Source organism: Semicossyphus pulcher, unplaced genomic scaffold (genome assembly GCF_022749685.1).
Source record: "Semicossyphus pulcher isolate SPU_LCO1_2020_fin unplaced genomic scaffold, fSemPul1.0.p SCAF_10, whole genome shotgun sequence".
NCBI classification, from domain to species: Eukaryota; Metazoa; Chordata; class Actinopteri; order Labriformes; family Labridae; genus Semicossyphus; species Semicossyphus pulcher.
Genome location: NW_027211604.1, coordinates 12,414,134 through 12,438,675, shown reverse-complemented (window position 1 = coordinate 12,438,675; position 24,542 = coordinate 12,414,134). Strand labels below are relative to the sequence as shown.

Here is a 24,542-nt window from a genome sequence, read left to right as displayed (position 1 = left end):
TCCGTAGTAATCCATAAAACAATTAAATTTTTTTTGTTTAGAATTCAGGAGCTGTAAAACTTTAAAATATTACCATACTTTCTCTAAACTTATTACATTATTATTTTTGTGAGAGAAACATTTTCTTAATGCTGGAACCAAACTTTACATTTGTAAAATATTATCTCACCACTTAATGGTTATGAAACCTTTAAACCATTTAACTATTAGGCAACATACGTCAGAGTTGCTGACTGCTTAGGCCCATTGTGTGCTTCCAAATCTATTGTGTAATTTGTCTGCTATGAACTGTTCTGTAACACTTAATTAGAATTATTTGAGCTTTCGTTCTTGGCTAAAATACATCTATGTCAGAGCTACATTTAAGCCCCCCAGCTCTCTCTGGATTGACATAGATAACCTTTCACCTATATGAGAGGCTGGATTGAGGCCAAAAGAAGCTAATGCTATTGTGTGCTGTTGTCCCCAGTGTAGTGCATGACTGTAATGCAGGTTTACATACATTATGCTCAGCTGATAGAGGCAGCGCTGCTGGTAGCCTAAACCTCTTAGGGATCTGAAGGGTTACCCAAGTCTTGCAACAATACTCACAATGATGCAGGATCAGCCCTGCTCTTCTACACTCTGTGACTACACACACGCGCACAGACAAACACACATGTTCACATGCCCGTCTCCTGCCTGCGATTATAATCCAAATCTGACTCAATCATGCCCACATTCCTGGGTCGGCCCCGCTGCTTTGTCAGTCGTCGCTCTGTTGCTGCATGACCACACGGGGCTGTGGCGCAGAAAGAGCTGCACCAGACCAGAGGAGGGAAAACTTCACCCTCGGTTTGATCCCGGTCAGGTTGGAGAGACTAAATCAGAAGCTGCCTGAAGCACGAACGGAGAGATTTGTCTACCCAGGAATCAGTTCATGTTACTTCAAAAAGGCCTCACATGGCTGCAACCAAAGACATCTGAGGAGAAACCAGCCAAAGGCATTTCCTCCACTGGATTTTTGTTTTCTTCCTGACCTTTGGGACAAACAGGTAACAACATTTAACATCCAAACATGGACCCCTTAAACGACGATCCACGGCATCGCTCTGACAGCATGAGCAGCTCGGCGTCTCAGAGCTCCAGGTCCAAGACGCTCCTCCGCCAGCGTCTGTCTCAGCTGCTCACCTGCATAGAGGACATGAGCTCTGACGATGAAGCCAGCGAAGAGGTTTCCCGCACACTGGATGAAGCCTTTCAGCTGTGTGGGCGCTACATCCCCACAGACGCTTTCAGGTTGACATGTGCACATGCTCATTCAGACTTACACAAGTTTACAGAGAAACGGGCAGGAGTGTTTGAACTCCTGGAAATAATCCGGAAGTATTTCTTACAGTTCTTATGTTTTGATCAAACTAACAGTAACTTTTTAATGTGTTTTTACTTTATTTTATTCAGTTTCTAAGGACACTAACATACTGTTGAATGTTGTATTATGTAATATATGTTCTATTTAGAAATTACTGGAATGAAAGTTGATCCGGAAATAAAGTAGAACTTTGAACTGTTGAAGATTTAAAATGGTTAGTTTCAGCTTAATTACTTATAATATTGGATTTGCACCATAATGTAAACTCTCACTGTATTTATGTAAGGTAAATAAAAGCAATGAAACTGAAATTTGACAATATTTGCTTAATTCATGTTGTGACCAAACCCTCTGACAGGTTGCACATGGTGACCTGGAACGTGGCCACGGCGGAGCCCCCTGAAGACGTCACCGCTTTGCTGCAGCTAGACGTCCAGCCCCCCACTGACCTTTATGTGATCGGGTAAGAATCATTAATAAAACTTTGCCAGGAGTTGGTCTGAAGGATAAAGTGTTTCTTTTACTGATAAGGAAGGGGAAAAGGTCGTCAGCAGATTTAATCTCTCTGTGTGTTTGTGTGCGACAGTCTGCAGGAGGTGAATGCCACCCCTGTGAGGTTCATCTCTGACCTGCTGGTGGAGGACTCCTGGAGTCACGTCTTCATGGACACACTGGCACCCAGAGGCTTTGTCAAGGTGAGAGTGGACAGAGGGAGAAATGGGACTTGTTTAAACAGAAGGTACACATTTGGGTCTTGTGCATTTATGTTTGGAACAACTGGTATGAATCAACTTGTGTGTTTAAGGCAGCTGAAATGTGTCTCTGACATTGTACATAGCCATCTGGCTTTGTGTATAAATTCTCCAGTAGCCTACCCTCTACAATCTAGAGATTGTGTAAGCACAGTTTGAGATTGTTATATTTCTGTTTAAAGCTCCTGTGAGGAACTTTCGTTTGTGTTGATTCTGGCGCCCCCTGTGGACAGAGCCGTGCCTCTTATCTCTTTGCTGATTTTGTCCTTTACATGCTTAAGTGGTGATTTAACAAAAAATCTCTTCCTGCTTTCTTTAACAGTCATATGTATCACTCACTTTAAATTTTGGCCCTGGAAAATGTAAACAAAGGCAGCGTTCAGTTAATTGCTTCGTGTGCCATTGTATTTTGTCGAAGCTTTATATTCAACATTCTCAGTATGGAGTGCAGTACTTTTTTTGCATATACATTGTTTAACAAAAAAGTACAGCATAAATTAAAGGAAAAACATTTGAATTTTAAAAAATACAACAACTAAATGAATGCATAAAATCTGTCTCTGTCTCTGTCCAGGTCACCTCGGTGAGGATGCAGGGTTTGCTGCTGCTGGTTTTCGCCAAACAATTTCACCTCCCCTACATCAGAGACATCCAGACCACTTACACTCGCACCGGCATCTTTGGCTACTGGGTAGGAAATCGCAACGACAGACAACAACACTAATAGACACTGCACACCAGGAATCCCACAGGCATCAGATGCTGTGGAGTTTAAACACATAATGAAAGGCCTTTTGTGTTTGATAAGTGGAGTGTGCGAGAGCTCTGACAGAATGAAATCACACACAAAGAACTCTGAAACTGGTGAGGTACACTGAGGCAAAAACTTGTAAGACAAAAGGTCTGATTCATAATCATAATAAAGTTAAAGGAAAAACATCTTCAGATTGAATACAAGCAGTTTTTCAACATTGCTTACAGCGACATAACATACCGTTTTTACTTATGATAAGAGTCTCTGCATGTTAACTTTATCTTCCACGTTGCGTACTTTGTCTCTTTGTCTGTGCTAGGGTAACAAAGGAGGAGTATCTGTGCGTTTTTCCTTCTACGGTCACATGGTTTGCTTCCTAAACTGCCACCTAGCTGCTCACATGAACTACGCTCTGCAGCGTGTCGATGAGTTTGAGTACATCCTGGAGACGCAAGAGTTTGACATCTCTGACACGCCATCCGTCCGGGACCACAAGTCAGCACGCCCACACGACACTCTTGCCTTACACACACACTGAATGTGTAAAATGTGTAGTGAGGGTTTATGTACTGTGCAGCAGCTAAAATGAGGCTCCATCCCTCTCACGCAGGGTGGTGTTCTGTTTGGGTGACCTGAACTTCCGTATCGCAGACCACGGCTTGCACTTCCTCCGCTCATCCATCAACAGCGGAAGACTTAATCTGCTGTGGGACAAAGACCAGGTGAAGTGTTGGAATAAACACACACATTTGCACTATAAAGGACACTTGCTAATTTGTTTCATTGCTCTGCAGCTCCTCATGATGAGGAAGAAGGAGCCTTTCCTGCAGGAATTTGAGGAGGGGCCGTTAAACTTCAAACCCACCTACAAGTTTGACCGTAACTCTGACACGTATGATACCAGGTAACATGTGCGACAGACAGCTATTCTCAGCACATTTCGAAAACATTATAACATCTTATATTTCCGTTTTAATCTGGCACAGCACTCCGAAGACATGGTTGCGTTTTAAGTAAGACTTGTTTGTTGTTTTGTGTTGCATGCCCCACATTTCCTCATTTCTTCGTCACAGCACCATCTGTCCTTTCTCCCGTAGTGTTTGCCACCACGTTTTATAGATAAAACAAACAAAGCAGCACACCCTGATGTATAGCTGAAGTTGGGAGCAGCTCTTTCTGAGTCATATCCACTCCTGACACCAGCACACTGTATATGTGTCTCTCTCAGAAAGAGCGCTGTGGCGCTGCCCCTAACCATGTACAGACCCCGACCCCTGCAGCGCTGCAGCACCACCCTCTTCTTCCTCCTCACCTCCCTTACCTGGGGGCTACTCTCTGTCTGGTTGGGGGCCTGGTACAGGGAGTTAGACCCGCAAAGGTGGGTGTCTCCATAGATACGCCCTGTAGGAGATTAGAGATGGCCCTGTATTATAGAAAGTTATTTAAACATAACCTTTAATCCAAAAAAATAATGGAGACACGCAATCCCTCTTGCACCCGATTCCCCACTGTGTCTTCCTGCATGTATGTGCTGCTTGTTCCAGTGAACGTGCGTTTAAATAAACTGTAATACCATCTTTAATGGTATTCTTTGCTGACATCCATCATTTCTAGACAGCACTACACTGCGTCTATAGCTCTGCACTGCATGTGTGTGACTCGTTTGTGTTCTTTACCAGCACTGTTTCCAATATTTAAGTACAAATTGTGGGAATATGAGTGATCAGGTAAGCGTTACAAACAAGGAGTTTCTCGATTTGGAAACTGTGTTGTGATGTTGCCTTTGCTTCCCACAGCGGCAAGAAGAGGAAACCAGCCTGGACGGATCGGATCCTCTGGCGCATCAAACCGAAAACTCCTCCATCAGTGGATGATGAGGATGAGGATGAGAAAGCGTCCACTTCTGCTGACGATGAAATGGATGAGTATCCACTCCTGGTCACTCAGGACAAATACACGAGTGACATGAGCTATGGAGTTAGTGACCACAAGCCGGTCGTTGGGACCTTCAATCTGGAGGTGAGGACCAGGACTTGTATATAAATATAATTCTGCTTCTTTTCTTCTTCATTAACCAATAAAAGAAGAGTATATCTAAAACTCCCTCTCTGTCCTCCTGCAGCTGAGGAAGGGCTTCGACACAGCACTGGTGCGCGTTTCTCCTCTGGGAGTGTGGAGCGCCGACCAGGATGCACTGCTTAACTACACCGTCCAAGAGGATTTCGAGTCCTCCACATGGGACTGGATTGGCCTGTACAAGGTGCTGTGACACACATAGAGGGAAAAACTTACACAATATAATAGAAGACAGATTTAACTCATGTGTTTGCTCTCCTGCAGGTGGGATTCAAGAGTGCATCTGATTATGAAACCTTTGCTTGGGTCAGAGAGGTAGACTTACCAGAGACAAATGAAGACATACAGGTAATAGAAGCATGTTAATCACGTTTGACAAATACTATGCATGCTTCATTAATATGCATGCATGCTTATGTATGTGTGCTGCAGATATCTGTGGATAAGGATGAGATCCCTCTGCTGGGTGGACAGTATGTTTTGGGTTACTACAGTACAAACATGCAGAGCATCATCGGCCTCAGTGCTAACTTCCAGGTGAGTGGATCGCTGTAACATGTGCAGTTATACTTAATAATGTGTCAGTACATTATGATCATTGTTTGATAATCCCTTAGCCCTTAGACAACTCATTATAGGCTCATTAATATTCTCTTGCCAAACAAGAAAAGAAAGTTTTTGATTACAACCTATATCAACCTGAATAATCTGTGGTGCCAAATAGTACAAAAGATTTAACTTAGCTAAGGTCAAATTTAAGGGATTCAAAGTTTGTGTTTCCACCATAGTCTGAAGACCATCTGCTAATATGTGCAATAGTCTTATGAATGTAAAATATAGTCTCCGGAATTAAGATCACAGTCCCTACAATGGAAGTACCTCCTTAAGTCCCTAGTACCTCCTTAAGTCCCTAGTCTAAGGGGTTAAGTTCCTGTGGTAGAAATGCAACTTTAGTGTATTTGCATTATGAAACCTGTGGGCTGTTTGGTGAAAGGTTCTTTGTTCAATCTTGCAGATCTTGGAGTCAAAGCGAGCCATCATGGAAGGCCTCGTTCCAGAGAACATCAACGGACTCGACAAATAAAAACAAACTCAGTACAGTCGCACATCTTAACCCTCTCTCCCGGAACAAGAATTGATTCAGACCTTCAAAATGTCCCAAGATCAACTGCATCATTTACTGGTGGATAAACCCAATGGTCACCACTCCGTGCCATATTACAAATTGGAAACTTCAATTTGTTGTTTTTTTTACTTTGCCTCTGGGAGTTCACATTAAGTTGAATTCACTCTTGCTGGAGTAGTTCTTTACAAAGACAGTTATTGCCGCCCAGCGTATTCACAGGCTTGTTCTGCCAGTTTGAGGGGAAAGTAAAAAAGTTGAGAGTAGTTGACATGTACTGCAGATCAAAAGTCCTTGGTCAAGTTGTATTTGGATATAGATTTTATAGTTTTGGTTTGGTCTACAGTGCGGAGAGGGTTGTACAATATATGTAAGAAAGATCTGACAGTCACTGTTGTATAAATAATTATATGTTGATGCAGGCCATCTGAAGGCACAGAAATGCAGAAAGATGCAACTTGTTATTAAGTTTTTAAGAGTCTCGCTGGGGTTTATTTTTTACAACTACTGGACCCAAGTGGAACACTCATTAAAATAAAATGTACATGTAGAGTACAGTCATATTGCTTTATAACAAATATTTTTAATGTGGATGTGATTATATAAGGATAATGTGTACCATGGTAGACTCTTAAGGTGGTAAACAGAATGATTATAAGAATATTTTTTGAATTCACAACGATTTAAAGATTGATTATTTTAATTATTATTTATCTATCTTTCTCCGAGCTGTCGTTTCCTCACATTAGTGTGACACAGGATGCCTTTTCTGTCCGAATGCAAAGTGATGATTGTCGTCAAAGAAAAACAAAGTGTCAAAATCTCTATGTGTGTATGTGTTTTATAGAGGAATTGTGTGTATTTGGTTGTCTGACTGATTGATTGATATAGTGGCCAATATTACAGCAACAGAACTAAATCTGTGTATAGGATGTGTATTGACATTATGTGTTTCCTTAATGAAATTAAATAAATTATGTAGTGATATCTTAAAATGTGCAAGCTGGACTTTTGTTTTCTCTTTAAGAAAGTGTTAGACGTCTTAAGCACAATAAGCAGCTGACTCACACTGACACATGTTACTATAACGTATCATACTATACTATAACACAACATAGTATACTACGGTATTATACTTTTATAGCACACAATCTCATTATAATGTGACATACTATATACTATGTCATTGTATATCATGACAGCATACTATTCTATGATTCATCACACTATACTTTGACATACTGTAGCATATTATTCTGGGACATCATGGTATGCTGTGTCATATAACGTTTTATTATGACATAGAGTAAAATAAAAACAAGAAGGAAATTAGTAAACAGCACAAGAATCCAACACTCAACAGTCTTTTAGTTTGAATCATAGCAGAGGTAGATCGCACCGTAATACTATCAGTATTTATGTTACACATTAGAAAATCTAGGTACTTCATCTACTCACAATTCTATCTTACCATCTATGTTGCTAAACTTGTAAAAGTTATTAGTGTTACCAAGGAAACCAAAACATATAACTTTTGTATGAGAAGTGATAAGAATGTATCAAGTATGAGTCTATGGTCTTATTTTAACGGTTGTAAGGTGTGTGAGATGGTCACCTTTATTCGGTTTATTGGGATTGGTATTATTAGCCTACTATAGTATTCAATGTTATAGTTAAACCGTAATTTATCTAATTTGACAGTAAAATAATAATTTGGAAATATCAAGCAGAGAACATAGATAAGTATAATAAGCGCAAAGCGAGTATAAAGTTTAGGGCAATAAAGCGCAGAAAACATATTACAACTTCCTTTCCCTTTCCTTTTTCTTCCCATAATTCATTGCGCGAAAGCGTTGACTAACATGACAACTCCGTCTACTTGTAGTATCTTACCTTTAAAGGCTCTTCGGTGGTATACACGTGGGGAGTTTTAAGTCATCGCTGCTTCTCTAAAGGTAAAGTTTAAGTACCTGTATGCGCCTGTCTGATGTAAAATATAACTGGACGGAGTTGTGTGAACAAGTGACATTTATCTTACTGTTCTTCCATCGCTGCTATAAGTGATAAGCTGTCTAAAATACTAGCTAACAGCATGCTAGCGGTGTTAGCTTTATTGGTTAGCATCATATACTATACTTGACATGAGCTAGCTAAAAGCAAACCGCTACACGGTCCCTGTTTATGTGGTCAGATTTGGTACAAATCTTTGAACATAACTCTACAATGTGTTAGTGCTGGACCGATTCCCTTAACGTATTTCCATTATAACGTATATTAATATATATTTTGTCAAATGGTTCAGCTAGCTATGCTTATGATGCTGCCTTAAGGACCAAACTGAGAATCAACATCTCCTATTAGTCAGCTGCTTCACTTAACAGGAAAGACTGTTAAATCTACTTAATGCAAATATAACGTCATGGTGTGGGCTTTGGGTGATTAGCATCAATGAAAAACAATTTAACACAAATATTTCGAATTTTCTCCTCTTGTCTCTTTAAGGAGTAAAATTAAGTTCATACTTTACAGCAGGAAACTTCCATTTACAAATCTCTCAAACACTAAATGAAAACTAAACATTAATCCTGTAGAATTTTTCTGACCCTACTTATACACTGGATGTTGTTTCCTATGTAAAACACTTTTTTATACCTTCATGTTTGTAATTGTATCTGATTGATAGATCTGGATCCTAAACCAAGCAGAGGATGACGAGTGAGGACGTGGAGCGGCTGCTGATCCAGTTTCAGGACGAGAGTGGGGAGGTTCTGGGTTCACCTTTTGATGTGCCTCTGGACATCACCCCAGACAAACTACAGCTTGTCTGCAATGCACTTCTACAGAAGGTAACCAGCTGGCATCATATAACATAAATATAGGCTGCACACGCGTTGTCTTCATTGTTTAATCCTAGCTATAGATTCTGTTTTTACCCTTACTAATTCTTAAAGTTGCTTGAATACTATCTTTAAAATCTGGTAAATATATCATGTTGTTCTTTTGTAGGAGGAGCCAGTGCCACTTGCATTTTTTGTGCGAGGAGAGGCTGAGGTTGTGTCCAGTCTGGGGTTGTGCGTGAAGGCTCTCGGGGTCGAGACAGAGCAGGTTCTGCCGGTGGTGTATCAGCCTCAAGCTGTGTTCAGGGTCAGAGCTGTGGCCCGCTGTACCAGCACTCTACAGGGACACACAGAAGCCGTCATCTCAACTGCCTTTAGTCCTACCGGCAAGTAAGTAACTTAGAGAACAGAGGGAATATCTACTCACTTGTCTTTGCTCTTCTTTTCTGTCCTTATACCAAAACAACAATTACAGGTAGACCTGCTGTTGATTCAGTTGTCCATGTGTGTTTCAGATATCTAGCCAGCGGTTCAGGTGATACCACAGTGCGTTTTTGGGACTTGACAACTGAGACGCCTCACCACACTGCCAGAGGTATAAAGTCACTTCTACAGAGCAGCACAATCTGCCATGCATTTACATACAAATGCCCGATCAGTGATTTTAGACACCATTTAGCTGAATTCTGCATCATTTCAGGACACACACATTGGGTGCTGAGCATCGCCTGGTCACCTGATGGTAAGAAGCTGGCATCAGGATGCAAGAACAGCCAGGTGCGCTTCCAACACACACATGTTAATCTGTATGTTTAAGTTTTATCCTATAAGAACGTTGTATATAATTTTTGTGGTGCTGTTTCTGTAGATCTGTCTGTGGGATCCTGTGACGGGTATGCAGATGGGGAAGACTCTGACAGGACACAGCAAGTGGATCACTTGGCTCTGCTGGGAACCTCTTCATCTGTGAGTGCACAGTTCATCGCTTTCTCATTACTTTTACTGCCGACCTAAACTCAGAAAACTGTATAACTAGAAGTCCTTTTGCACAGGAAAGCCCAAGTGTTAATGATAACATGAAGGGCTGAATGCCACGTCGCTGCTTCTGTCACACCATCATGACTTACTGATGTCCCAGTCAATCAATGCTGCATTCCCTCTTAGAACAAAGTGGTCCAATTATAAAGTTAGTCGAGGCTAGTCGAGGGTCAGTGAATAGTCCAGTTCTGTCTAACGAGCGAAAAGTGTTTGACAACAAAAATGTGTTCAAATGACTTCATAAGGGAGCACTGATGAATATAATGGATATCTATTAGGACTGACCTTCACCAAAGATTTTTTTTCTATTTGACTAGCTGTCGTTAATTCATGCCATTAATGAACTGCTTATCATGCATACATAATAGTACATTGAACTAAATCTATATTTCTACGTTGTCAGAAAATGATGTGGGTTCCGGGGTTGAAAAATAATTGTATAAGTGACATTACTAATACTGTGCTACATCACATCAAGAAATACAAAACAATCATAATGAGCCTTTAAAATGTAAAGTTTATAAGCACATGCTCAAAGCAAGCCACCTATTAACGACAATGCTAACAGCAATTGTGGCAGTGTTAATTATTCTGAATGTGTGTGGAGAAAAAAAACAGCAGGAAGACGGAACATTTTGTTCAGATTTTCATCACAGTGCAAACTGTCTGTTTGAGACCTTCTGGCAACGTTGCATAAAACCGGTGCTTCGTTCACTTACGGCATCAAAGACATTCCACGCCCCTTTTTCACAACTGCTATACTCGTACCTGAGCTTATCTGGACACTGTGACTGATGTAACTTAACAACCCACGGAAAGCATCAGCTGCATTGTGTCAGCGTTTCATCAAAAACTTGGTCAGCTAAGACTCCTCTCATATTTTGGCTCATCCTTAATGTGGATGAAACCAAGTTACGATGACCAAAGTACCGTCACTGCTATGCTGGTAAGTTTTATTTTTTTAAGGAGATTAGTATATTAGCATATTTATTGTTGAATAACCTTTTAATAGGAAGTGTTGTAATTGTGTTGTAACTCATCTGTTCCGCCTTACCTACTCTCCCTAACTCTCAGCACTGTCCCTCACCCACTCTTAATGTATTTTATCTGATTTGTTTTACTCTTGTTGGTGTTTTTACTCTTGTTGGTGTTTTCTTGTTTGTACAGCGACCTTGAGTGTCCTGAAAGGCGCTTCTAAATAAAATGTATTATTATTATTATTATTATTATTATTATTATTATTATAATGGATGTAAATTTTTGTGTTAAAGTATAGGCAGTAAACTGTAGTGCCATGTTATTTTATTTTTTCTGAAAATATCAATGACAGGTGGAGTTACAGTAGCTGTTAGACTAGCCAGGATGTGAAGCCTTGATTTCTTACTTGATTTTGAGTTGAGAAATTATTTCAGGCCTTCTTGTCTTGATGTTCTGCCTCTGATCTGCTCCTCTCTCTTCTTTCAGTAACCCAGAGTGTCGGTACTTAGCCAGTAGCTCCAAAGATGGCTCAATACGAATCTGGGACACGGTGTTGGGACGCTGTGAGAAGATCCTGACTGGTCACACTCAGTCAGTCACCTGTGTGAAGTGGGGAGGAGACGGACTTCTCTACACGTCGTCCCAGGACAGAACGGTCAAAGTGTGGAGGGCCAAAGATGTAAGTGTGTATGTGGCTGAGAAAACCATCCAAATGTTGATCGGCACAGACAGAATGAGTTGAATGGTTGGTATGCATCAAAGAAAGACTTAACATGTGTGTATTTGTTCTCTTAGGGCGTCCAGTGCAGGACTCTGCAGGGGCACGCCCACTGGGTGAACACCCTGGCTCTCAGCACAGATTACGTCCTGCGAACTGGAGCGTTTGAACCTGCAACTGCCACCATCAACCCCCAGGACCTCACTGGATCATGTAAGGATGATGGAACCATGCTAGTGGGAACATTTCCTTGCCTATATATAAGAGACTTTTTGGTTTAGATGTTTTTAAAGAGGATGTTTTACATTTACCAAACATTTGTTTTCTGCAGTGGAAGAGCTGAAGGAGAGAGCTTTGGAGAGATATAATAAAGTTAGGGTGAGTACTGTTTGTGTCTGTACTGTTGTGTTTAAGCCTGTCTGTGTCTCTTGTACCAGTAGCCTTACTCATGTTCTCGTGCTGCAGGGTCAGGCTCCTGAGCGCCTCGTGTCTGGCTCAGATGATTTCACCTTGTTCATGTGGAACCCTGCAGAAGACAAGAAGCCTCTTGCCAGGATGACGGGCCACAGCGCTCTGGTCAATGAGGTGCTCTTCTCCCCGGACACCAGGCTCCTCGCCTCTGCATCATTCGATAAGTCTATTAAAATCTGGGACGGACGCAACGGAAAGTAAGAATCTCTAGAAACAAAACTTATGTAGTCTAGTAGATAACAAATCGACGTGCGTGTAATACTGCTGTTGTCCAGGTGATGGTGCTGTTGACCTAAGAGTTGTGTATTCATGTGTCTTCCTGCTTGTCCATTCATCTAAAGGTACTTGACGTCCCTGCGTGGCCATGTGGGGTCTGTGTATCAGGTGGCGTGGTCTGCAGACAGCAGGCTGCTGGTCAGTGGCAGCAGCGACAGCACGCTCAAAGTTTGGGATATCAAGACAGGGAAGCTGAACATGGACCTGCCCGGCCACGCTGACGAGGTACAGGAGGGGAAATTGTTGCTTCTCGATCGATTTAATGTTTTGATTTGTGTGTTTTCTAAGTGCCTTGTTTCTTGTGTTTGCAGGTGTATGCAGTGGACTGGAGTCCTGATGGACAAAGAGTGGCCAGTGGCGGGAAAGACAAATGTCTCAGAATGTGAGTGAGATGCCAGGAAGCCATTCTTACCTTTAAAGTTAAATTCCTGCATTTCCTCAAACTTAACCCTTTGGCCTTGTGTTGTATTTCCAGATGGAGAAGATAACCACGCCTCGGTTCCTCGTCCTAACTTTGACTGAGGATTTTTACATCTTCTACCAGCAAGAAGCCTGACAGCTGGAGCAAAGGTGGCTGGACTGAACCTAATCCCAAGTTTGACTTTATTACACGGTGTGTCAAGGAACTCCAGTCTAGTCATGATCAAAGTACCCTCACCAGGTTTAAAACCCATGTGGGAATATTATAATGTAACACTGTAGAGGTGTTACTCTGAGCTTGAGATCTCTGCAAGCAGAAGCTACACTGTAACAAGTCAGTGCTAGCAGCTGTGAACTTTAAAAAGTCATGTACATATTGTTTTGTACACAAAGGGGCCCAGACATAAAGAACTTATTCTTAAGTTTAAAGCTTCTGCTATAGTGCCACCACTATGTTCAGAAATTAAGTATATAAAACAATTAAATATAAAAGCTCCAAATTCTGTTTTCAGAATATATTCTTGAATGAAACCAGACGCGCAGGATTTAATCAGCACAAGCGGATGTGTTTCTCAGCAGCATGCGTGTCCTCTCCTCCACCTTAAGCCTTACTAGATGAATGGTAGACTTGTAGGTGACAGGTGCACCGGCGAGGCAACAGGTGGGAGCTCTAATACCTTTCCTCTGTGATGTCAGTGTCGACCGCTCGCCCTGCTCCTTCAGCCTTTAATCTCCTCTGTCCTGCGATCAGCAAAAGCCTCAGCTCGCTGGTTTTTCCGGCACAAACGTCAACGGCTCTGAACTCTGTGGTTCAGGTTCCCCATTCCAGTTAGAATCAACAGTTTGATTTCCTGTATAGAATTGGCTTTGTGAGTATTTACTGTGAATAAATATTTACACGTTTCTTTATCCAGATTAAGAAGCAGCTGGTGTGGCTTATTTTTACTTTTAAGGCAGATGGTTGGCCATTCTTCAGCTAGTAGGATAAAAGTGTGCCTTTAAAGGGGCCATATCTTTTGAATGGATATTCTCATATTGTTATGTGTTTCACATCTTTGGGTGTTCATTGTTCACAGTGAAAAAGTGAAAAGTGCATAATTCTGTGTTTTTCCAGAGTAACATGTTTAAAAAGGTCGCCTCTGAAATGGGCCGCTCAGAACAGCTGCAGGTTTCTACCTAACACCTTGCTTTCGCTGAAATCGACCAATCGTCATTCACCGTCAGTCACCTCAGGCTGCCTTCTTGCACCAGCTTGTAGTCAAGTCAAGATTTCAACTTCCCATTTCGATACCTCCTGCCGATTCTGGCTCGTACATATAAGGCCGAATAACCGATCCCAGAGCAGCCATGTTTTCTACAACTTTGGAGTGACAGTGCAGCGAGGCGGGAGCGGCTATGCGGTCACTCCAAATACTGTCAGCCAATCGTGCGTAAGGTCTGACCTTTTGAATGGTAAAACATCTTGTTGGTTTCAGGAGGATGGAGGCTCTATAAATAATTATATCAAAATAAGTATACACTTTTTAAAACGAAACAAACTTTACCAACGTGATTCAAACGCATCACAATAATAACATATGTCTCCTTTAAGACAACTATTCCTATTTCATTTCATTTGATAACATAATTCAAAACCTAGAAAGGAAATTGATAATGACTCTTAATGTAATTTTTACAGTCATACCTCGAGTGTTTTGTATTCACTGTGTTGACAGTTTTATTGCAATTTGCATTCAGTTCAGATACATAAAGGTTTTATTTCTAAACTGTCCACAGTCATGATCAAAAAGCAATATTTGCATTTGTGTCAGATATAATCTGCTTAAATGTGACTCGTCATTCAGTTTGAGGGACGAGATAAAGGTCTTCCTTTTTCAAGTGACTTAAGGTGCCACCTCAGTGAGCCACCATGCTTCTAAATGAGAAAATAATCGTATTTTTTGCTTCATTAAATTCCTTAATGCCTGTGTTGAAATAAAAATCGATGGCTATTATAAAGCAGAGTTTGATCCTCCATATTCACACACATTTAATGCCCTACCATAGGATCTCCATGATGTCTGAACAGATTTCCGGAGTCGCACAGATCAGATAATCAAGTTTATTCAAACCATGTTATGTTGAAAAACACTTTCCACATCTGGTCATGTAAATCCTACTGATGTGTCTTTAACATATTTCAGTTCTGCAGCACATAAATCCTTCAGTCTGCTCAACAGGACCTTCTGTAAAATCAACGACACCAAATGTGATATGCTGAACAATGAAAAACACATGATGTCCTGTTTCTGAAAAGCAGCGAAGCATTAACACAGCAAACATGTGCTTTCGTTAATGAAAACAAAACAGTACAAACAAAGATTCGACACACTACGTAGCTCTTGGTTTAAAATGTAACAAAGATTTGCTCCTATCGGGGATTTTACACGGGAGAGTCTACAGCAGTAGTTTGGCAAAGAGGAGTAAAAGGCTTCTGTGCAAGGCTGCATGGTGCCACGAGGTCTATCAGAACCGAGCCTTGCTTCATACCCATCACTTATTCTGTCTGCTCTCTCTGTAATATCACATGTAAACACTATGTTAGACGAGTGAGTGCAATAAACGATGACTAAATGACGTTCATCAGCCTACAAAAAGCGTATGAAGCAGGGTAGCTTGAGGTAAATAAACATTAAAGTGACAAAATATCTGACTAAAGGACAGTGTGTTGGATTGATGAATAAAGGAACACAAAAAGAAACAGTCATATGGCTTAAACAAGTTTAAACGTTATCTTTCGTCGAGGTGAAATCACTCTAATTTGTCAGGCTCCTTAGGTTTTAAATATTCCCAAATAAAGCCTTCACATACATCTGGAGAAAACTCAACCGACTATAGTAACACACTGATCACGTCAGATGTTGAACATCAATGAGCTCACAAACTTCTATAAATATTCTGGCTTTCATCTCATCGTAAGACTGTATGTGAAGATTGTGCTACATATGGATTTGTTTCCTACAAAATGTGCGTAACGACTACATGTCTCGAGAACAATCTGCAGCAGAGGTACATACTCCAGACCAGTGTGTGTGTCGCCTCAACAAGCCTGTCTGCGATTGCTACAACATGCAGCCTCATTCTGTTGTCAGCGGCAGCCATGGAATGCACAATGAACAGTTCATAAAGCTCATGAGCACAACACAGCAAGAAATCACTGATGTTTTAGTTTAGATCAAGCCACAAGCACAGTCAAGTAAGCTTTAATTACAACACCGAGGAGTGTTAAAGCACTGCAGCGAGCCTGTCTCTGTTCTGTGTTTAGTATGTAGGTACTCAAGTGGATCAAAAGACACATTTATGGTTCTGGTCCTATGTGTTCACTCTAAAACACGTACGGCAACAACAGTCATAAAAAGCTAAAACACCACACATGTAAAATCCCTTTTTAAACCAGCTCAATTATCCCTTTAACCTTTGGTTAATATTATGTGTGTTTCTCTAAATACACTAATGCTTCTGGTCATAAGACTCGAGAAAGAGTCTACGAGTTTGGTCAGACGCACAGAATAACACATCAATTTAAACTTCATTTGCCTCGTCCTGCTTTTCAAAATAAAACGATCCCTCTTTGTTCCTAAATCTGGCCTCTACAGAAAAAACATATTTGTGCAACCAGCCGTCCCTTCCCCTCTAACTTTGCTCAGGGTAGGTCCTGCAAACCACACGGACACTGGTAGAGATGATGATAACTGTTCAGGTGCAGAGAGCCAGTATGAAGTAGAATAGAGGTGTTGAGTTGTGCGTAGCATGAGGCACTGGTCTGTGCTTCCCTCTCTGGACCTCTGTCCCTCCCCCCACGCCTCGGCCGGTCTACTGGGTCTTCCACACATTGTTGAGAAGTTTGACCACCTCCTCGTAGATGACGAAGACTATGGCCACGTCCAAGCACACACGGCCAAGCCTGGGAACGGTTCCTTTGTAGAACCTGCAGGACGGAGAGGAAGAGACGAGGTTAAACGGTTGGAGGAAAACCGAAGACAGAATATGTGAGGAGCAGGATCAGGGTAACTCACGCTTGAGGCCCTTCCTGCTTCAAGATCTTGAAGGCACAGTCCACTGTGTTTTTGTAGCGATGGGCCTCCAAACCCTTCAACAAACAAAGGTTTTATTAAAACTGCACGTGGGGAGAGAGCATTGAAGTTATTGCTGGGTGTGTTTCCTACCTGCATCCTTGTCTTCACCACATCCAGAGGTGTATTTCCAAAGACACTGGCAGCTCCCGCCGTCGCCCCGAACATCGCTGTGACGATTGGGTGCATCTCTTTTCTGGGGTCATCACCTTAGAGGCCAAATCGAAAGGAGAGATGGAAGGAAAAAGCATTTAAAAAATTGGATATAATGAGCAAAAACACTGCATGTTGGATCTTTTGCAGTGAGTTGGCTTTCTTACCTTTATACCAGTTACGCAGCAGGTTCATGACATAGAATCTGATGGCCTGATTGGTCCCTTGTTTCAGCACAGTCGCTGTCAGACCTTGATACGTCCCCCTCACACCTAAATGAGTCAAACAGAATTCATTAAGGAGCCTCGACCACACATATGCAAATTGGTAGTTAAACACTTCTTTTCGCTGGCAGCCATTTTTCTCCTCTCTTACCCTGTTCTCTGATAATCTCACTGACTCCGTGGAAGAAGCCTCTGTAGCGAGGTCTGAGGGAACACTGGTCGTGAATCATTTTTACCTGCAGGACAAGGGGAACACATCGCATAAGTCCATTGTTCATTCAGATCAGTAAAAGAGTAGATGAAATGAGCATGCACAGACCTTCAGCGTCTCCATGGGGCAGACGATCACGATGGCTTCTGCGATACCAGCTCCCAGACCGCACAGGAGGCTCCGCGTGTTGTCTAGCCGACCCGTCGCATCTCGCATCGGGTTGCTGAGAATCTCAAACGTGCCGAACCTGCGAGAGACGGGAAGTGTTAATATACCACATCCAAAAACATTCTTATTAACGGATTCTTCTTTAAAACGTCTTCAAGCAAAAGTTGTAACATTTAAAAAAATATAAAACAGCTTTTGTATATTCAGTGTGCATCGTCACCTCACTGCAGACTTTGGTATCGATCCATAGAGCAGGGAGCTGAGACCTCGATACAACCCTCTGAGCCCGTGATCCTGCACAGTCAACTTAACACAGTCACCTGCAAGCGTGCACACACAGAGAGAGCATCAGTGAGTGAGTAACCCAGCACAAGACTTGGCACACAAACCTGCAGTCAGTCACACATGTCCCAGTGACCTACCGATCCCCCTGTATTTCGGTGGGTTGGCTCTCTCGTCTAGCTGCAGCTGGGTTTTCACATATTCTGTCGGGAAGGTGATACAGATCTCGATTCCTCCTGCGATGCCACCTGAGAGAGAGGGAGGAGAGAAACAGAGCTGTAGTGATTTGTTGACTCACTGTGCAGAATTGTTCTTGAATGTTCTGCAGGAGCAGGAGTCAGGGCTGCTTACACAGAATATAACAGATGAGATGGATTAAGTGGAGAGTGGTGCTGATGCTGGATCAATACTGGTGTATCTTTGTGTTTTAAATGAAATGCTAATGTGATGTGGTTACCCAGCAGTGCCTGTATTGTGCTGGCATGAATAGCTAAAGGCTACTGAATGTGTATCTGCCCCAAGTCAAAACATAGCATAAGCCTTTCAGCATCTTTATACATGTTTAAAAGGCATCTTAGATTCATTCAAATGAATTAAATGTGAGAAAAAATATAAATATATAAAGGAAAGACACATGCAACTACATCATGCACTGCTGAAGCATCACTGCTGGCTCAGTGACCCAGTTCTGCATGGATAGCCTTAATGGGCGACAGATTGAGATTAGGCTCTGCTGTGCAAAAAGCAATAGAAGGCTACGAGGATGGATCTGCAGGATATAAATTTGCGATGCGAAATCAACCTGCAAGGATAGCCTTTCCAGGGTGCGTCATTTTCCTCCCTCCGACTGCAGCGGCCGCCAGGTTTCTCCTCGCCGCGTACGACCGCTGGTGAGCCGGGAGAGAGCCCATCCCCGCGGTGGTGGCGGCAGCCGCAGCAGCAGCGGCCAGACGCCGGGATGAAGGCTGCTGATGCGGGGCTGTGCTCGGGGATCCTCTCCTCACCGCGGAGCTCTCACACGGCCCCTCACACACCGAAAACGGCTTCAGCAGTGAGGACATTTTGCTCGTAGAAATCTCCCAGTGTGGTGGTGATGATCCCAGACAGACAATGTCACACAACAACAACACAGGAAAGAGGACCAATGTGGAGGCAGAGGGAGCATCGATATTCAAATAGCGGTCAGGTGATGGGGCAAGCTATTGGCTCACCACCCTGCCTAATGCCATTACTCATGTCACGTGGCCATGCATGACTACTGTGGACCAATAGATTAGAGGAGGATGGGTTGTATGTGCAAAGGCTAATTTCTGGTCTGTCAGCTACTATAATAATCCACCAGCATTAACCAGTGCTTTTAAGACCTTTACTCATCAGATACTTGTAATTGTACTGTCTGATAACAGTTTTTACGTGAATATAATTGGTGAATTAAAATAAATCAATACAGCTATACAGGCACACAAATGTGAAGCACCAAGTCTCAGTTTACACGAATCATAAAACAAATTAACCTGGCCTTCATTTGCTTTGTCCTTTTTCAAAGATTAAGCTATTTACTGGTTATCCTAATGTAGTATAATTAAAATGTTGTTATACTTTTACTCAAGGATCTAAATACTTCCAGCTAGCTAGACAAGCTAGCTTGATAAAAAGATCATCTAAATTGCAAAGTTTACTAATGAATTAACTGTAGATTAAATACACAGTATTTACATGTATAGAGAGGTATTTATCATGTCCAGGTAAGAGATTAACACTTATACTTTCTGAGTATTTACATGATGATTATTATGAATAGAGTAAATCAAATGATTTAGATTAAAACCATTGAGTAGACCTGAGCAGTTTTGTCACGTGCCGAACAATTTAGAGTTTAGTATCACTGTTGCTTCTTAATCCTTGTGTCCGTAAATAGTGCTCTCGACATGCCAGAGCAAACACACACACACACTGCCTCCCCTGATCACCCTTTACAGTGAAACTAGGTCAGTGTTTCCACCCACAGCCCCCACCCAGTCCAGAGAACAACACAGACAGACAAACAGAGATTTGGTGTCAAAACTAAATGACATGTTAATATTCATTTTGTTCATTCATTTGCAAAAAAACAGAGGAATTTAGTGCTTTGTTGGTTTTATTTTGTTTAGAGTCTACAACCACCTTTGCATGTGATCATACAAAGGGGTAGACCATGACATAAAACTGCAGTTCAGCAGGGAGATGCGGGTGGGAGGACAGTATTTGCTCCAGCTGTTCGTCCTGCGCTCCAGTGTCATCACTTATGGAGTAGATTCTCACCTGGAAGACAAGAACATCAACATGAGCATCATCTCAGAGTTAATTTAAAATCTCAGAATATACTCGTGTGCTATTGATCTTTTTTTCTCACTCTGATCTTGTTGAGTAAGCTCCTTTGTGTCAGCCTGATGTGCAGCAGCCTCTCTACAGTGCTCATGTCCAAGAAGGCCCAGACCCTCAGCTCCTCCAGACGCTCGCACGCCTTGACCAGCTCCAGCAGCTCACCGTCCAGGGATTCACTGCAGTTGCTCAGATCGATTGTCAAATACTACAGAGAGACAATGTAAAGGTTACGTACAACACATTCACATTATTTTAATGTAGTGGCTGAAATTAATTTGTCTTGTCTTTAAAATGTACAGTATAGACCTAGACAACATGTACAATATTATACAACACAGACAGGCAAATTATTAGACAAAGTGAAATTTTGACCACATGGTCGCACTCAATAAAAAGTCAGTGGGTCGCTAAAGGTTTAAGGGGAATGTTGTTGTTTTTTGTGCAGATTTTGTTAATAGAAATCCATCTTATATTTGTTTAGGCATTTCCCTGAAAAGCCCAAATGTAAATGGTAATTCATCCTACAGTCCTCTATAAGTAAAAAAGTCACAAAAATCTGTATCTCCCCATATTTTTAACATGAATAGTAACATCTAACCACAGTTGTTTTTCAATAGTTTTACAAAGAACTACTACTAATTGATTCTCTCCAAATCTTTGCAATCAATCATGAAATAGCCTGAATTGATTTCCTTCCATTAACGTATTTCTTGGTGAACATTTAGTGTAACACCATCTCTCTACACTGCATACTGCTTGCTCAGCTCTCTGACCTGCAGACTGCGTCTGTACTGGGGCAGCAGGCAACTGAGGAGAGGCTTGGCGCTCCAGTCCTCGTCAGCGGAGTAGAAAGCTGTCATGCTGAATTCTGTCAGGGGGATCTCAGGCAGCAGGATCCTCGCAAGCCAGTTAGTGTTGATGACTTGGTCCACTGTAAACTTGACCTTTAGCTTCGGGTAGCTTGAGGCCAAAGTTTCCCATGAGCGGCCAAACACCAGCTGGAAAGGGAAGATGAAACAGAGATACATTCTTAATATATTTCTTGCTATTTCAGCATGTGTTCAATACCAGGACACTAATCAAGCAGTGTTTACATAGTTTCTTTGCTGGAAGAATAGTTTGTTTTGTCGATAAATTGCTTGAATTATTACACCAACCAGTTTGTGTGTGTGTCCTAACACTCATGGCGGCCATTTTTCTCAATTTGACATTTTTTTATTATTTCATTGCGTTAGAATCGATCAGCGACTGAAAATACAATGCAGTTTAAAATCTGGAGGAATGTTGGGCCATATTTTTGTTAAAACATAGTTGATAACATATTAGCAACCGTTAAACTACAGTTAATGTTAGCATTCAACCACTTCCTACCTAACATTACCATGAGCTAGAAATTTACGCCTCGCTTATCATATCATGTAACATTACTAAACAGTAATGTTAGCCCTCAGTCAATTCCTAGCTAACAGTAATATTTGCTAGATGTTGTTGTCTTCCCTCAGACTACAGGTTATGACATGTTAACATTCAGCTACTTCCTAGCGACCTTTAACATTAGCTAGAAGATTACACCTTTATTATTGTTAACATCACAAGCAGTAATGTTAGCCCTTAGTCAATTCCTTGCTAACGGTAACAATTGCAAGGTGGTGCAGTTGTCTACTGTAAGAATACAGCTAATGTTAACATTCAGCCACTTCCTAGCTACTTTTACCATTAGCTAGAAAACTACATTTTCATTGTTGTTAATATAACATCACAAGCAGTAGTGGTAGCCCTCAGTCAGTTCCTAGCTAACGGTAATATTTGCTAGGTGCTGTTGTCTACCGTCAGACTAAAGTTAATGTTAGCATTCAGCCACTTCCAAGCTACTTTTACCATTAGCTAGAAAATTACGCCTTTCTTATCATATCTTATTGTATAATTATATCGAACCGTAATATCAGCGTTCAGTCACTTCCTAGCTAACTTATACTAGCTAGGAAGTGCTGTTGTTTATACGGTCATACTAAAATGAACAGTTAGCATTAAACCACTTACTACCTAACATTACCTAGAAATCTTACACCTCTTTTATCGTATTGTATAAAACTTTCAAACATTAATGAAAGCTTATGATAATATCATCTATAGAAGCTGCTGTCTGACTGTAGCCAATGGGTTATCAAATATGTTATGTTGCCTTCCCCGCTGTCCCTCTAGATTTTCATTTTATACTGTCCTTTAAGTTGCTGGTAAAAGCATTAAAATGTTAACAATTTCACAGGAAAACAACATTATAACAGTAGCATTCATGACAGAGGAGTGTGGTTAATAATGGACTAAAGCTAAATCACATCTTAGCCATCAACATAAGCAGTTTTTGCTGGGGTAACTCCACTGTACCAATGGCTACTATATCTCACTTGGCAACCCATTAAGTAATCTGGCTATTTCTTGCCTACCTGTTGATGAGGCTCATTCAAACTGCAATGCAGTGACAGTGTTTGCAAGGGGTTCCCATCTCTACTGGGGTATCTGTGCTGGAGAGCCATCAGCAGCTCATCTGACACACATGAGTAACTCAGGCTCAGGTGGGTGAGGTCTTTCAGCTGGCGCAGGATGCTGGGCATGTCAGCGTTCATGTAGACGTGCACGGAACCAGAAAAGAATCCCCTCAAGTCCAAAGATGAGATGTAGCACTGAGGGGAGAGACGCCCTTGAGAATGTGCCAGAGCGGACAGCAGCTCCAGACCCTGAAGTTTAGACAAGAAACAGACTTACTTAGGCTATATGATGTCTTTCTAGTCTTCTTCTAGTTTTATTTATCCAACACACCTTTACAAGTACTAATAATGGATCAGCAACAAATTATCTGCGACAGGGATTTTACGTAAGATTTCTCCAGTGTTGCATACTGTAAATAATAAATGAGCTCTTATTAGCTCTGTCAGTCACCAGCGAGAGGATCTCCACTGAGAAAAGGCTGATTCTGTAAGTGACACTAATGATTCTGCACACTGGAGGATTCATCTGTTCACACAATGAACACCTCAAGTGTCAGCCCTCCACTGAGGAGATCTGATTTATCTGTGGGATCCTAACTGGCCCTGTTGTGACGCTCCGATGGCAGTGTCATATCTGCTCATACATTGTTTTTGTGCTGTGTTGTACTGTGGGAATTTTCAAGGGATCATCAAGGTGGTAACACGTCTAAATTTAAACTTATATGGGGGGGCAATTTATTTTATGACGTTTATTTGGTGACCCCCGGCTCCCCCCCTGGAGAGCGAAGAAGGATCATCTTCTCTTGCTTACGAAGGCCAGGTGGCTGATTGAAGTACCCCATCCACCATTTGTGGATGGGGTAGGGGGTTTGTTGACGTTGTATATAAGCTTGAACACTTTAACTGCAAGGGAGAGAACTTTCGCACTTCTCTCCATGCTGCATGTGAATGTGAGTAAAGAGACGTGATTCATAACATTGAGTTTGCTTGTTCTTCACAAATTATCTTCAGGAGGAGAATTTCCCTCGCAGTACTCACATGAGATAAGTGGTTTCGCATCCCATTCAGACAAACGGAGGAAAGCTTTGCGCCTCCTCTGTAGAGAAACTCAATCAGGCAGTTCACTAAAGAGTTCCTGAGGCTTGGAAGCCAAGGGGTCCGGTCCAACTCCAGCTTGACGATGGAGAGGGACTGCAGCGGGGCCTTTACTCTGAGGATGCAAAATTCAGTTCGGTTTAGGGGACGTAGCATTTATAGGGGGGGCTAAATTGTTTAAAAAGATTTGGCTTGGTCGGGTCTTCAAGAAACACACTCCTGTACCTGGTGAGCTCAGACAACAGCCCGCTGATGGTCTGCTCCAGCCGCCGGGCTACCAAGGACTTGCGTGGAGGATACACACACACCTCCAGCCTCTCCAGGTAGACTCCCACACTGCGGGCGTAGGCCACAGCAGAGCTGTACTCAGACTGTCTGAATTTGGAAAGACGGCCGCTGAAGTAGAAGAAGCGATAGCGCCAGAGAGAGGGAGAGAGCATGACAGCGTGCCAGTGCCAACAAGTGAGGTCTGCACTCCTGCGATCTCGGTCAGCAAGGAATCCAAAGAGATGACGGAGGCACACATCAGGAAGTGACCCCCAATCACCTGCCCACTCTGAGCCATCCATCTGATCGTCATCACTCAGGTCAGAGATGTCTCCTTCCAGCTCCTCATCACTGTCATATTGCTGTGGGACAAACTTCTCATCCAT

General features: G+C 42.0%; 4 protein-coding genes across 4 annotated transcripts; 2 read left to right on the top strand and 2 right to left on the bottom strand.

Annotated features, from left to right (window-relative positions):
* The first annotated feature begins 1,057 nt into the window (after positions 1-1,057).
* Positions 1,058-6,017, top strand: inpp5kb (inositol polyphosphate-5-phosphatase Kb). The gene is made up of 13 exons (XM_069676452.1): positions 1,058-1,278; positions 1,710-1,814; positions 1,938-2,046; positions 2,678-2,794; positions 3,177-3,352; positions 3,468-3,579; positions 3,652-3,761; positions 3,844-3,870; positions 4,654-4,876; positions 4,980-5,117; positions 5,198-5,281; positions 5,366-5,470; positions 5,949-6,017. Exons 1-13 carry the CDS (start codon positions 1,058-1,060, stop codon positions 6,015-6,017), a joined length of 1,596 nt encoding a protein of 531 aa, XP_069532553.1.
* Positions 6,018-7,964: 1,947 nt separating this feature from the next.
* Positions 7,965-14,774, top strand: nle1 (notchless homolog 1 (Drosophila)). Its single transcript, XM_069672354.1, has 13 exons — positions 7,965-8,011; positions 8,740-8,902; positions 9,063-9,283; positions 9,409-9,488; positions 9,594-9,670; positions 9,762-9,859; positions 11,396-11,588; positions 11,705-11,840; positions 11,959-12,005; positions 12,093-12,295; positions 12,440-12,599; positions 12,686-12,756; positions 12,850-14,774. The coding sequence occupies exons 2-13, from the start codon at positions 8,765-8,767 to the stop codon at positions 12,860-12,862; spliced, it is 1,437 nt and encodes a 478-aa protein (XP_069528455.1). The 5' UTR covers positions 7,965-8,011; positions 8,740-8,764; the 3' UTR covers positions 12,863-14,774.
* A 135-nt stretch (positions 14,775-14,909) lies between these two features.
* Positions 14,910-19,005, bottom strand: slc25a1a (solute carrier family 25 member 1a). The gene is made up of 9 exons (XM_069672846.1): positions 18,747-19,005; positions 18,085-18,192; positions 17,883-17,982; positions 17,603-17,741; positions 17,435-17,519; positions 17,227-17,331; positions 17,000-17,115; positions 16,850-16,923; positions 14,910-16,761 (listed from the first exon to the last, which is right to left on the bottom strand). The coding sequence occupies exons 1-9, from the start codon at positions 19,003-19,005 to the stop codon at positions 16,647-16,649; spliced, it is 1,101 nt and encodes a 366-aa protein (XP_069528947.1). The 3' UTR covers positions 14,910-16,646.
* Positions 19,006-20,119: 1,114 nt separating this feature from the next.
* LOC138600550 (F-box only protein 39-like) lies at positions 20,120-24,542 on the bottom strand. Its single transcript, XM_069672001.1, has 6 exons — positions 24,115-24,542; positions 23,833-24,004; positions 22,753-23,043; positions 21,082-21,306; positions 20,337-20,513; positions 20,120-20,245 (listed from the first exon to the last, which is right to left on the bottom strand). The coding sequence occupies exons 1-6, from the start codon at positions 24,540-24,542 to the stop codon at positions 20,120-20,122; spliced, it is 1,419 nt and encodes a 472-aa protein (XP_069528102.1).